The following is a 13473-nucleotide window of genomic DNA, read 5'->3' on the forward strand; positions in this document are numbered from 1 at the left end:
AGAACTTTGGTAATGTAATTTGAGGATTTTGTATTTATTTCCGATGCGTATGTGTATTTCATATGTAACGACCCAAAAATAAAAAATTAATTAATTAAAAAAATTTAAAATTATTATTATTATTTAATTAATTATTATTAAGAAAATTAATTAAATTAAGAAATTTGAGGATTGTGGATATATATATATATATATATATATATATATAAGTATATAATAAAGTAAAGTATGGATAAAGGAGAAAAAAAAAAAAAGGAAAAAGGAAACTTAAAGGCTAAGGAAGCAGGAAGTAGAAAGAGAAAAGAAAAAAAAAAAAGACTCACGCTGGGCAGACAGAAAGAGAAAAAGAGAAAGAAAAAAAAAAAAAAAAATCTTTCACGCTCTCCACTCCTCTTCTTTCTACGATTTCGCGATGGATTCTCGCCCAATTGAAAATTTGAAAATACCACTAAACTCTATTTTCCGCCACCGACATATCTACCGAAGTGGATTTGTCGTAGGAGTAGCGTGGGCATATCTCCTGAGGTAAGCCAAATTCTCATTCTTACCTCAATTTTTCTTAAATTTTAAGTCAAATGGACGATCGGATACCACCACGAGAATCTAGGGATGATTCTCTACAAGTCTAGCGGAACAAATTTCTTGTGGGGTCGTCGTAAGAATAGCCCCAAAACTAGGATAAATGAGTTATTTAGAAATTAATTGTTATTTAATTATTTTAAATTAGAAAATGTTAAAATAATATTTTATTGGGGTTGATATGATTGAATTAGGGTTTGGGTGAGTGCCGTAGGTATAAGTTTGGGAGCCTTGCAGGCGTGATTCAGGGAATCAGGTAAGAGGGAATAAAATTATACTAGTATTTTATTAAGGTGAACCGATTATTTATGAGCATATGAAATTTATTATTTATCTATATAATTTTCAAAATAGCCTGATTACTGGAAAAATGATGATTTTTGTTTAAGATTTATATTTGGGATAATTGCATATGATATTAAATTCGTGTAATATGAGAATAATTTTTCTTAATAAATTGAATATAAATTGCGGTGGCATTTGGGTTTGCATGTGGGGATGTTTGGAATGATTATGACATGATGAATAAATTGTTATGTTTTACTCATGTATGGAAATGTATTGATCTATTGGGATTCTGTATAGGAAATGAATTGATCTGTTGGATTCCTGTGTGGAAATGCATTGATGTGTCTGTGTGAACTAATTGGTGTGGTTATTCGTATGCATCTCAATATAACGTTGGCATAAGGAGGTTGTTATATTGCCTAGATGTAAATCATGATATGACGTCGGCAGGTCGATGAGCTTGTCATATTGTCATTTATATGGGGTAGGACATTGGCAGGTCGAGGAGCTTGTTCTACTGATATATGACGGGTAGGTCATGAAGATTAGATACTGGTGAATAGTGGTGCCTGTGTGAGCCACGTGTTGCAAAAGATGCAGTGGTGTCTGTGTGGGCCATGTTATATCCTATGTGGATAATGGCGCTAGTGTGGGTCATGTTATGTACCTTGTGTGGGTAGTGGTGCATGTGTGGGTCACGTTATATCCTGTGTGGATAAAGGCGCCTGTGTGGGCCACATGTAGATAAGAAGTACGTAGGTGCCTGTGTGGGCCACATATTGATATATACACAGTTGCTCTGTGTGGGGCCACGTATTGAGGACATTAGAAGATGAAGTATGAGATACATGATTCCTGTGTGGATGTGTTGTGCGCATGTGAATTTAATTATAGCATAAAAATAATGGTATAGCATATTGTGAATGCATGTGTGTGCATGCGGCGAGGTAAACATACCACCGGGGGCTTGTTGAGAAAGGCGAGTGCTCTGTTAGGTAGTTTCTTGATATCAGTGTAAAGGGATGCTACTTGTATGGGCGGGTAGACATCCCGATCCTCGGAAACCTTCGCCTTTAAAATAATAAAGATGTGTGTACTGGTGGCGAGGTAATACTTCACCTGAGGGCTTACTGAGAAAGGTGAGTGCTCTGGTAGGTAGTTTTTAGTAACAGAGCAGAGGGAAGCTACTTGTATGGGCGGGTAATCTTCCCTATCCTTGGGGACTTTCGCCTGCATAAAAATTATGTATTTGTACATATTGGATGTGTGTATGATATTAGATGTCGAGGATGTTATTAATGGTACATTTTCTCAGTTGCTATTGATATTATGTGAGAAGTAGTTTATTTTGATATGTAAATATTAAAACTCATTTGTTATACACTATTATAATTTATTCCACCCTTATTGAGAAGTGTCTCACCCTAGTGGATTAACAATTTTTCAGGTTCTTTTGGAGATCGGGTTTAAAGGCCTAGGCTGAGACTATTTTTGCTAGTTTCTTTTTGGGGTATTGTAAGATACTGATATATGTATAGATATATTTGTACGGGATTATGTTTTAAATACTGGTTGTGGATATAGATATCTGACTGTTGTAGTGTTGGTTTTTGAGTTGTTATATAGAACTCTGGTATTTATTTGAGGTTATTTATTTATGTTCTACTGTGTGCATGATAACTATGGTATCAGATGCAGGTGATTAGAACACGTGGCACCTGGGCCCCACTTGGCGGGTTTCAGGGCGTCATATCATATATGATGAATAAGGTATCAGGTACACAGATGTCACTAAAGTAGCACCCCAGGCCCACGTGATGGGTTGGGGTCGTTATAGGTGGTATCAGAGCCTAGGTTTGTTAGGTTCTGCAGACTTTGACGGTTGATAATTACCAGAGTATAGGTAGAGATAGGATAAGGATAAGAGTGGCTAGATTAGGTCGGGTTTTGGTCTAGAAGCTTGGAGGCGGAGATCTTTGACGGTTTTCTGTGCTTTTTTTGGAATGACGATTTCAGGAAAACTATGGTAAATCCATCGATGGTTTTGTTTCTGGGTTGAGAGACTGGAGCTCGAAAATTTAGGTTGGGACGTTAGGGCGGTCGAGTACGTGTGTGGAGTCAGTGTTATGTTAAAGACTGATATCTTGTCGGTTTTATGACAGAACTAGGGGAATGAAACTTTAAACTGAGAATTTATATGTATTAGTAATTTCTTCACTTCATACTTGCTTCAATTATGATAAATGAGGAGTTTCCAAGTCAATTTCTATCCTATCTTTGGGATGGATTCTAGGGGAAACGACATCGTAGCTAGAGGGGATAATCACATGGATACTTCCAGTGAGGATGATGTCAGTGCTTCGGCAGTGCTGTGAAGTATAGCGCGACAGGCTAGAAAGGAGAACCAGAGGGACTCTAGAGAGCAGGATCAGCCACCGGTTGGTCGGGGCTGCACTTTTCGGCAGTTTACTCAGACGAATTCGCCGATTTTGGTAGGAGGTGCAAACCTGGTCGCAGTTGAAGATTGGGTTTAGGAAATAGAGGAATTGCTGGGTGAGATGGAGTGCACAGACGAGCAGAATGTGCGGTTTTCCACCTTTAAATTGGTAAGGGAAGCGAAGAGGTGGTGGAGATCGGCGAAGATGGTTGAGGAACAGCGTCCATGGCATACATCTATCACCTAGAGCCATTTTAGGGAGGTATTCTTTGACATATACTTGCCTGTTGCTACCTGAGAGGCGAAGGCTCAGAAGTTCCTATATCTGACCTAGGGACCCATGGTTGTACAACATTATGCGACCAGGTTTGTGGAACTATCCTGTTTCGCTCCTCATATGGTCCAAGATGAGCCGAGGAAAGCTCATATGTTTAAGAGAGGTCTGAAGCAGGAAATATCAATGAAATTAAAGGAAAACGCATCCGGCTTTGACTCATATGGTCCAGGATGAGCGACAGATACTAGGTCCAGAACTGATTCAACAAGCCTCTACAAAGGTCGAGTTGATTAGGGAGAGAATTAGGATAACTCAGAGTCGGCATAAGAGTTATGCTGATACTCGCCGACGATAACTAGAGTTTGAGGTAGGGGATATGGTGTTTATGAAGATCGCTCTGATGAAAGGAGTGATGAGGTTCAGAAAGAAGGGGAAGCTAAGTCCTTGGTATATTGGGCCTTTTGAGATCCTGGAGAGGATAGGTTCGGTAGCTTATCAGGTGGCTTTACCCCCAGCACTATCCAGAGTCCATGACGTGTTCCACGTGTCAGTGTTGAGGAAGTACGTGTCAGATCCATCACACGTGCTGAGTTACGAACCTCTAGAGATCAGTGATGCTTTATCGTATGAGAAGGTACCAGTACAGATATTAGATTGGAAAGTTCAGCAGTTACGAACTAAGGAAATACTTCTAGTGAAGGTACTATGGCAAAACCATGCAGTGGAAGAAACTTTATGGGAGTTAGAAACTGAGATACATCAAAAGTATCCTCAATTGTTCAAATACGATTAAGTTAGTCAGGTAAGTGAATGTGTATATGTTAGTGTGTTTAGTGAGTAGATATGATCTTCAGGAGAGTTTTGTATGTATATTGTAAGCTTTCGAAGCTTTACGTTGTAACCACGGTATTCCTCCGCCATAAGTGAAGGTAGGTAATAAATTCAGGCCGGAACTGCTTTTTGGGTAGTTGCCGACTCTTCTGTAGGCCTTTGATGTAAGTATAGAATATGTGTAGTTTCGATTAGCAAATTTTAAGGATGAAATTTTTATAAGGAGGGGAGATTGTAGATACCCGAACCCGTAAAATGAGGAAATTAAATAGAGAAAAGGGTAAAAAGGGAATTATAGCAAGGTTTATCGACGAAGGCAGTATATGTTCGTCAACAGAGTCATTTCAGCTCTTTGTCGCCGAAATTCAGAGTGTCGTCGATGAAGAGATACCGATCAAAATCAAAGAAAATATCAAGATGAGGTTTGTCAACGAAGGTAGAGTTTTGTCCACGAACTGCTTGGTTGGTTCGTTGACGAAGGCGCCACTTCGTCGACGAAGTTGACTCAATCAAAGGCCCTATAAATATCATTTTTGGTTGCTGAAGGGGTAAGAAAACCCAAAAGCTCTCTCTCTCTAGAACCAACGAGTTCTTTCTCTTTCTCTCTGTAATTCTTCGCCATTCGCCGTCCGTTTCGATGATTGAAGGTTTCTACGTGGATTAGAAGAAGAAACTCTACAGTTATAGCAGATCAGATCATCGTTTTGAAGATATTCAGGTTTTTTCCTAAAATCGAGCTAAGGATTTGAATTCATTTTCGTTTCGGTAGATTTGTAATAGAGTGAATAATACTGAAGTATTGTTCTTCGATTTTTAGGTTTTAAGGATCCCAAATTGTAGTTTTGGATCAACAAGCTCGTGTTTCAATTTTCAGGATTAAGGTAAGGGGATTTGTTTACATTAGTATTTTTAGAAAATTGAACCACTAGAAAGATGGCTTACGCCTTTATGCATATTTTGACTGCTTATTTGCAAAGTTTTACCGGGTATAAATGTTGTTTTCTATGATTTTAGGATTTTACAATTTTTGACAAAAATGAGGTTTTTGCATATGAACTCCAAACTTTCCAAAACTACTTTATTTGTTTTAAAAACTGCAGTAGGAGTTGTTTGATACCCATGTTTACAGTCCAAATGATATTTTTCAAGTTATACACTGTTTATAGCGGTTTTTGACGAAACAAGCGTGATATATGATATGATGTGGAACATACTGAATTGTTATATTCGTAAATGACCTGTGAGAACTGGAATCCATTTTGTTATATGAAAAATATGGAAAAATAGGTGTCGGTTAATCACCAAACTTTATATGTAAAAAGGGTTGAACCGAGAGCGTTTGTGTTGATTAACACCACAGTCTGACAGAAAGAAAGAATACATGAAAGATTTGCATGATCACAATTGTGAAAATTATTAGAACTGTACAGGTTGTTTTGTTTTATTGTAAATTATATATATGATTGATTGGGACCACAACTTATTACTAAAAGAGTTGAAAGACACTCCGAAGGAGTTGAAAGATACTCCAGGTTATCTGAAGCTTTAAATAGCTTGAGGCGCGGTTTCATTGCTAACTAAGGTACAATGCAACCACACATGTGAATCAGTGTGGGTATCGAGATAGTCGGCTTGCAGGAGTGTATGGGGTCACTGGTGAAATAATGAACCAGGCGAGGCGGTCGAACTATATCTGTGATGCTTGATAGTGCCTGCACGAACAGGGCCCTATCAGAATTTATCAGTGCACAACCCCTGCCACGGGGTAATTTGGCATATTTCTGAAAGTTCCAAAGCTGGTCATTGTCCTAAATTTTCATATACATGATTTAAAAACTGAAATGGGCAAAGTCACAAGGTTGAGTACCGTGTGGAAGGAATCGCACAGTGTATGGACCTGTACCCTACCCTAACCTTGGGCACTCTCGCTTGTAATGATGTTGTATTATGTTCGTATATCTCTTATATTACTGTACTGTGAATGTGATATTGTGCAACTGTCTTTAATTGGAATAAACTCATGTAGTCACGTGCTGATGTAATATCTTCCACCTTACTGAGAAGTGTCTCACCCCAATCTTACAACTTTTGTTTCAGGTCCTACAGGATGTCGGTCCTGGTTCTTCTAGAGGGAATTTGGAGTGTAAAGTCTTGTTAGTAGACCTAAGTTTTTGTATCTGTACTGGGTTGTTAGCCTGGTTGAATGTAAGGGGATGTAATACAGTGTATGTTTTAAGCATGGATCTTATGTATTAAAAAATATAGATAGAACTCTGGTATATGTCTAATAGAACCTCGTAAGAATGTTTATGTTTTCCGCTGTGTATGAATACATATATGTATGAGATACACCCGTTTGTCCCTGTTTAGGGCAGGTTATTTATGTATGCTTATTAGATACAGATATAACGTACGTGTAGTAGCACTCTGGGTTCGTTTAAAGGACCAGGGTGTTACACTTTCCCTCCAAACACCCAACCAACTTAATGTTCACATTCAAATTTTGAAAATCTGTGCTGGGTTCCCGAGCCAAACCATTGACGGTTTTAGCAAACCATCAACAATTTAAGATACTGAGAGCAAATCATCTCAGCAACATTCAGACAACCGTTGATGGTTCCTTCGACGGAAATATATTGAGAGCATGCCATTCTAAAATTCATCCAAACCATCGACGATTTCCCCCCCAGCATGTTGACCTTACAATGCTTTTCTCCTTGTGTATGTCATTCACTCAAAAATATGAGCAACAAAACACAACAAAGTCCTTTGAGAAAAAATCCAAAGCAATGATAGTTGCAAAGAAGTTTGGGCAAAGGAAGAAGAAGTTACAAAATCAGAATTCGGGATCAGAGTAAGGCCCTTGTTAATTTTGTGTTTAATTTTTAATTCAATTTTTTGCAATGCTAAATTTTGATTCTATAATTAGAGTTTAAAATTAAAAAAAATAGAAATCGATAATTTTCTCAAAATATACCAAACATGATTTGACCCGAATTTGAAACATCCATACCGAATTACCCTGAATCCAAATACGCATACTAGAGTACCCTTAGATCCGACCCAAAGACTCGGGTCAGATTGACCCGGTTCCAAGTTTATTGACCTATTGACCAAAACTTGATTGACCCAGGATCCCATGAGTTGAGCCTAATCCAACCCAGACCCAATTTCAATCCCGCAACCCAATGGGCATGGTCTAACCTCACTTACAACCTAGGCCTATGACCCAACCTTACCTGAAGCCCATTTAACTTAACCAAGTTGGATCAGTCCCAATTGGGCCTAAGATAATTTAGCCTAAACCTAACTTACCAAACACAACTTCACTAGATCCTAATCCTAATCTTAACCAAAACCTAACCTATGTTAGAACCCAAGTCAAGTAGTCCTCAACCTCGTTTGGATCCTAGGAAAACATTTGCCTTCTTCCATGGACTGAACTTGCAAAAAGAAAGATCGAAGGAGGGAGTAAGAGAAAACACAAAAAGGTCTAGAAAGAGAAAAGAAAATAAAGAAAGATCTGAGGAAGGAGTAAGAGGAAAGACAAAAAGTGAAAAGAAAGAAAGATCATTAGAGAAGAGAGAGAATTTCGTAAAAAAAAAAACAGAGAGAAAAAGTTGGTGAGAAATAGAAAGAGATTCATGCGAAGAAAGAAAACAGATAGAAAGAAGGAAAAATAGAAATGAAAGAGAATGAGAGGGTGAGATAGAGAAATTTGTGCGAGAGACGGAGAGGGATTCGTGTGAGAGAGAGAGAGAGAAAAAGAGAGAGAAAGAGAGAATAGAAGTGGAGAAAAAAGTGAAAAGAAAAGAAGAAAACAAAAAAGGTTTTACATTGAGTTTTAAATTTAAAAAAAATAGTGGGACATGTGTCACCATCCAGTCACCGTATAGATGGTGACACATGACACAACCAGAGTCGTATATCCGAAAAGTGATGTGGCGCAATTCTGCTTGTCCAAGGTGTGCTTTCTCCAAACTGGATCACTGCTATATCAGGGATCCACGTCAAATCTAAAGAGCTAACCAGTGCATGTCATACTGACGTCGCCATGTTGTAGAAAATTCAAAATATATGTATATAAATGAAAATAGAAAAAATAGTGCCACGTGTCTCCATTTCTAGATGAAACGTGTCCAACCACTTTGTCCAAGCAGATCGGTTCCGGTCTGCATGGGTTTGAACCGTGAGTTCATTTATTTCATTTTTAAAATTCATTTTTAATTGATTTTTAATTTTTTTTGAAATTGTAAGAAATAGTAAAAAAATTTTAAAAATTAGAAAAAAATATTTTAAAATTCAAAATTTTGACTCAAATAACAAAAAAAAAAAGGAAAAAAAAATACCAAAAATGAAGAAAAAGTATTTAAAAATATAAAAAAATTTTAAGAAAAAGTTGGAAAATTTTTAACAAAATTTGAAAAATTTAGGAATATTTTGAAGATTCTTTTTACTCAAATTTTGATGATTTTGTTTGATTATTATGTATATTTTATTTGCGCGTGCACGCCATTTGTTTGTACATAATTAAGCATATCAGGAAGAAGGTTTGATTTAATTACTTTAGCGACTCATGGCAATTTTCAGCTTTGAGATCAACACACAGAAGCGTGAACTTTTGAATTGCATGCACGCCTTTAAAATTGAAGTGAGCTCTTCAGCTTGATCAACATCATGGCCCCCATAATGAAGAACCAATAAACTCGAAGCATACATAGAAAACGAATGAAAATCCAAGATGGAGTCTCCAGCAATGAACTTTGCGATGGTGGCCATACAAATCATTTTCATTTCTGAACAGCGACACTAGTATTAAATGAGAGCAATTAGATGTTACAGTGCGCAGTGGTTTCTCATCATATCTAGCAGATTTGACGGCCGGGGGGCAGTCCTGCAAAGGCCACACTATCTGCTGCAAAGGCCATTGTGATCTCTCCTCCATCCCCAAGAGTTAAGAGCTTGTTCCATCATGGGTCGGTTTCAGTTTCAGTTCAGTTTTCTTCTTTAGGGTCGGTTTCTTACTGTTGCTGTTTGTTGCGGGATGAAAATAATAGGGATGCTTTTTCGACTCCCATTGACTTGAAAGAGGAAGAGAAGAAAGGCTTGAAGGACACGGGGTGTACTCCAAAAGATCTCTCCGATGCCTAAGTAAGAGGAACATTTTTAGGAAGGCTAAACGCAACAGTAGAATAATGTTTTGTCACTTACCTTTCCCTTTTCTCCAACTTCCTTCTTATAGGGGTTTGAATTAATCGTCGGTTAGCTTGGATTTATTGCACGGAAGCGTAAATCGCTCTTCAGCAATAAATATGTGTTTCTATCACTCGATTATTAAGAGTGTTAATGTGGATCTCTCATCCTCTTTATTAGGTCAAAGCTAATCACTCGTCAGGATGTCAGACCCGAAGAGAGTGCAAGATAAGCGTTGACCTGTCCTCATTAGTGTGATTTATTATGGACATAACACTGTTCACTCGATCCTCTTACAGATCCCCCTGTTGGGGGGGGGGGGCGCAGCCTCTCATTAATTTTAAGAACTGCCGCCGCTGCTACCTGCTCCGCCCTTATGATTAGTTTCTGTTCTGCCTTCTCAAGATCCACAAAAACCCTCGAGCAAGCTAAATTCCTGTATTTCATCGACGTTGCGATCTCTCCTCCATCCCTAAGAGTCAAGAGCTTGTTCCATCATGGCTTCGCCCTTGAATTTGAAACGCCAACACTCTGCAGCGGGTGAAGCTACAGATGATAGGATCTGTTGTGAAACTAGAGATTGTTCCACCTAACTTTACTAAAGTTACAATTGTACAGGTAAATAGAGAGTGAATAATTGTGTAAAATTACACCAAGTAAATTCCCAGGGAAGTGGGGGGTCACAACGGACCGCTTAAATCCCTCTTTCCTAGACAGAATTTTCCTTAGACATGTAATTAACACAATATATTACTACAACTATACCCGACAAAAGTTAACTATTGAATAGATAAAAGGAAGAACACCAGAATTAACGAGGTTCGGCTAATTGTGCCTACGTCCTCGGACACTATCAATCAATATTTCTCTATTGTAGAAATATTACAAAATGAGAGAGAGAGAAGAGAGAATATGCCTAAGAGAGAAGTAGGCAAATTTGGGGATGAGAATACAAATGGAGGTGATGGGTTTATATAGGTTAGGAAAAACCACTATTACAACCACTAATCACCTAGTTAGACCACCATTGAAGACTTCAATGGCAATTGTAGGCTTCTAGAATGAGCCATATTTCAACAGGATCAGCCGTCTCCCAGACTCCGTTCTTTCTCACATTCTCTCCTTCGTCCCTACAACTGATGCAGTGAAAACCGGCGTCTTGTCCACCAGGTGGAAGCACCTCTTTGCTTCCGCCAGTAATGTCCACTTCGACGATTCTCGTGTCGTCTGTGACTTCCTAAATCGTAGAGGGAAAAGGCGTAAAACAGATTTGGTCCCTCTTCATAGTTTTGTGATTTTCGTTTACAGAGTGTTGGCGCTGCGCAACTCACAGCTGATAAATAGATTCCGTTTTAAATGTGCTGCCGGCCAGTTTCTCGGGTACGAGATGAAACCTCATCTAAATACATGGATATCCGTTGCACTATGGCATGGTGTTCGAGAACTTGATCTTCATATATCACCGCTGACAAAATCAAACCTCTTGCCTTGCCGTCTTTTTACCAGCGCAACACTGAGGGTTCTAAAATTGACCATGAATGGCGCTGAGCTTAATGTTCCTGCAAGTGTTCGTTTTTCAAGTCTGAAGATTCTTCATCTTCGGAGCATGGTGTTCGTCGATGATGGTTCGGTTAAACGCTTATTTTCTGGTTGCTCTGTGCTTGAAGATCTACTCATAGAATTCTGCAATTTTAACAGAATGAAAGTCGTTGATATTTCAATACCTACACTTCTAATGCTGACCATTAATGGAAGAACATCCAATTACGAAAATAATCAAAATATAATACCTCAGTATGAAATAGTGTTTGATTTTCCGCTCCTTGAGTAAAACTACGTTGATTTTGAAGCCAAAGGATATGAATGAAAGAATATAGAAAATTCTCTCGTTGAAGCTCACGTTTACATTCGTCCGGTATATGGAATGCGGCCCAAGAGGTCTATAGCAGGTCTGAAAGTTGTCAACTTTCTTGAAGGCATCTACAATGTGAGTTATCTCCATTTAATAAATGATCCTGTACTTGTAAGTTTCCTTCATTTCCTTTTTGTGTCTGTAAATTCTTATACGATTGACTCGTATGTTGATTGATTTTCAGTTCTTCATCTGGCAATAAAAATTTCTCACTTGCTCTTATTTGTGCCCTGCACGAACAAGGCCTCTCGAGGACAGTAGTCAATTCTGTCTCCCACAATTTCCCCACTTAACCTACTTGGAGCTTGATTCTGCATATGCTAGTGAGTGGAAAGTGGTGTCTACGTTTATTGAGAACTCCCCACATCTTGAAGAGCTCATCTTTCCACACGTAAGTAATAATTAGGAAGTAATGAAGATGTGCAGTTTTAATTAGTTTTTTCACCACATTCATGCATTTTTAACATTCTTCATATTCTTACTTTGGCAGTATTTCACACGTACCAGCAGTTGGCCTGCGGGATCACAATCTCCCACTACCTTGCAGAATAAAGGGCAGAAGTGCTTGTCATCAATGCTTCGAAAAATTGAAATAAGGAAATTTAGTGGAAGTGAATATGAATTCAAGCTGATAGGGTATTTTCTAAAGATTTCAGAAGGACTGGAAATGCTGACAATCATTAAATCTTGGACATATGATCTCAAGAGTTCATTTGATATTAGTAAGAAACTATTGATGCTTCCAAGGCGTTACAAAACTTGTCAGATCGAGCTCAACGGGTTATAGCGCCTTTGCATATATATATATACACTAAGCAGAGTTATAACGCAAGACTCAAGTTCTTCGCTGCGCCCACTTCTTGTAATTAAGTTGTGGAGATGTAGGATTTGTTTTTGACAATTATAAATTATCATGTTTTTGTTGTGTTCTTATGTCCTGTTATTATATAGAGACTACTGAATTGAAGCATTGCACATGCACAAATTCCTGCTCATAGTCATATGGATCACAGATACTAATTATTGTCACTCTTACGTTCCAACACTTACCTATTTTTCTATCAGCACTGGTCTGGTAGTGTAGGATCACAGATACTGCTAAAATTTTACTGTCAAGTTGCTCAAAGTCCACCTTATAGGGCGTCATTTGTTTGAAACCATCTTAAGCCATGAAGCCGAATACAGTGAGGTACACTATCTATTAGCATTTCTTTAGGTTAGTAAAATGAGTTGGCAGTAGGCTGCTGGTATTTTTAAGTCCTATTAAAATGGATATGGACTAGATAATGGAGAATAGTTTTTATTTTTCATTTTAGTTTTTCAAAAAATTATAAAAAAGGTAAACGAATTTTTTAGTTTACAAAATTGTATAAAATAAGTGAACAAGAAGTTTGGCACTATTTTTAATTTATTTTTAAAATTAATATAAAACGTTTGAAAATATTTTTTCATTATTCTTTAAGATTTCTAACTCTTCCTTTTACATGGGAGCATGAAATTTGGTTCTGAATTTTAATTTGTATGCAATATGTACAGAGTGTTTTTTGAAGTGATATAAAATAAAATTTAAATCCTAAAATTCATTATTTCAAATATTTTTCTATGTAAAAAAAAAAAAAATTATTGACATTTAAATAAGCCCTATATTTTCTATTTTTAAAAATAAGTTAAAATTTTTTTATATAATTATTCAAAAAATAACAATCAAAATATAGAATATTTTTTTCACAACAACTAAATGGACCTTTTAATTTTTAGAAAAAATTTTCATTAAAAAAGTAACATCTTTAATATAATTATTAATTGATCAACTTCTCCATATTAGGTTTTTTTCACTCTTTTAAGAGATTGGGCTTCCATTCTTTCTTGTCTTTTTGTACTTCCATTCCAAGGACATTTCTTGTAGCATGGAATCATTCATCTCAAATTCCTTATTCAACAGTGATTTTAAACAAT

The 13473-nt window shown here is 37.3% G+C and overlaps 1 protein-coding gene across 1 annotated transcript; it reads left to right on the forward strand.

The window, feature by feature from the left end:
- The first annotated feature begins 8318 nt into the window (after positions 1-8318).
- On the forward strand, positions 8319-12304 carry LOC131149584 (F-box/LRR-repeat protein At2g42730-like). The gene is made up of 4 exons (XM_058100168.1): positions 8319-8377; positions 10686-11399; positions 11761-11908; positions 12008-12304. The coding sequence occupies exons 1-4, from the start codon at positions 8319-8321 to the stop codon at positions 12302-12304; spliced, it is 1218 nt and encodes a 405-aa protein (XP_057956151.1).
- Positions 12305-13473: the final 1169 nt, after the last annotated feature.

The sequence above is a fragment of the Malania oleifera genome, chromosome 1 (assembly GCF_029873635.1).
Source record: "Malania oleifera isolate guangnan ecotype guangnan chromosome 1, ASM2987363v1, whole genome shotgun sequence".
NCBI classification, from domain to species: Eukaryota; Viridiplantae; Streptophyta; class Magnoliopsida; order Santalales; family Ximeniaceae; genus Malania; species Malania oleifera.

Coding starts and splice junctions, on each gene's coding strand:
- LOC131149584 (XM_058100168.1), top strand. CDS start 8,319: ATGACACAACCAGAGTCGTATATCCGAAAAGTGATGTGGCGCAATTCT. Junction 11,400..11,760: donor AATCAAAATATAATACCTCA/GTATGAAATAGT, acceptor TGCACGAACAAG/GCCTCTCGAGGACAGTAGTC. Junction 11,909..12,007: donor AAGAGCTCATCTTTCCACAC/GTAAGTAATAAT, acceptor TTACTTTGGCAG/TATTTCACACGTACCAGCAG.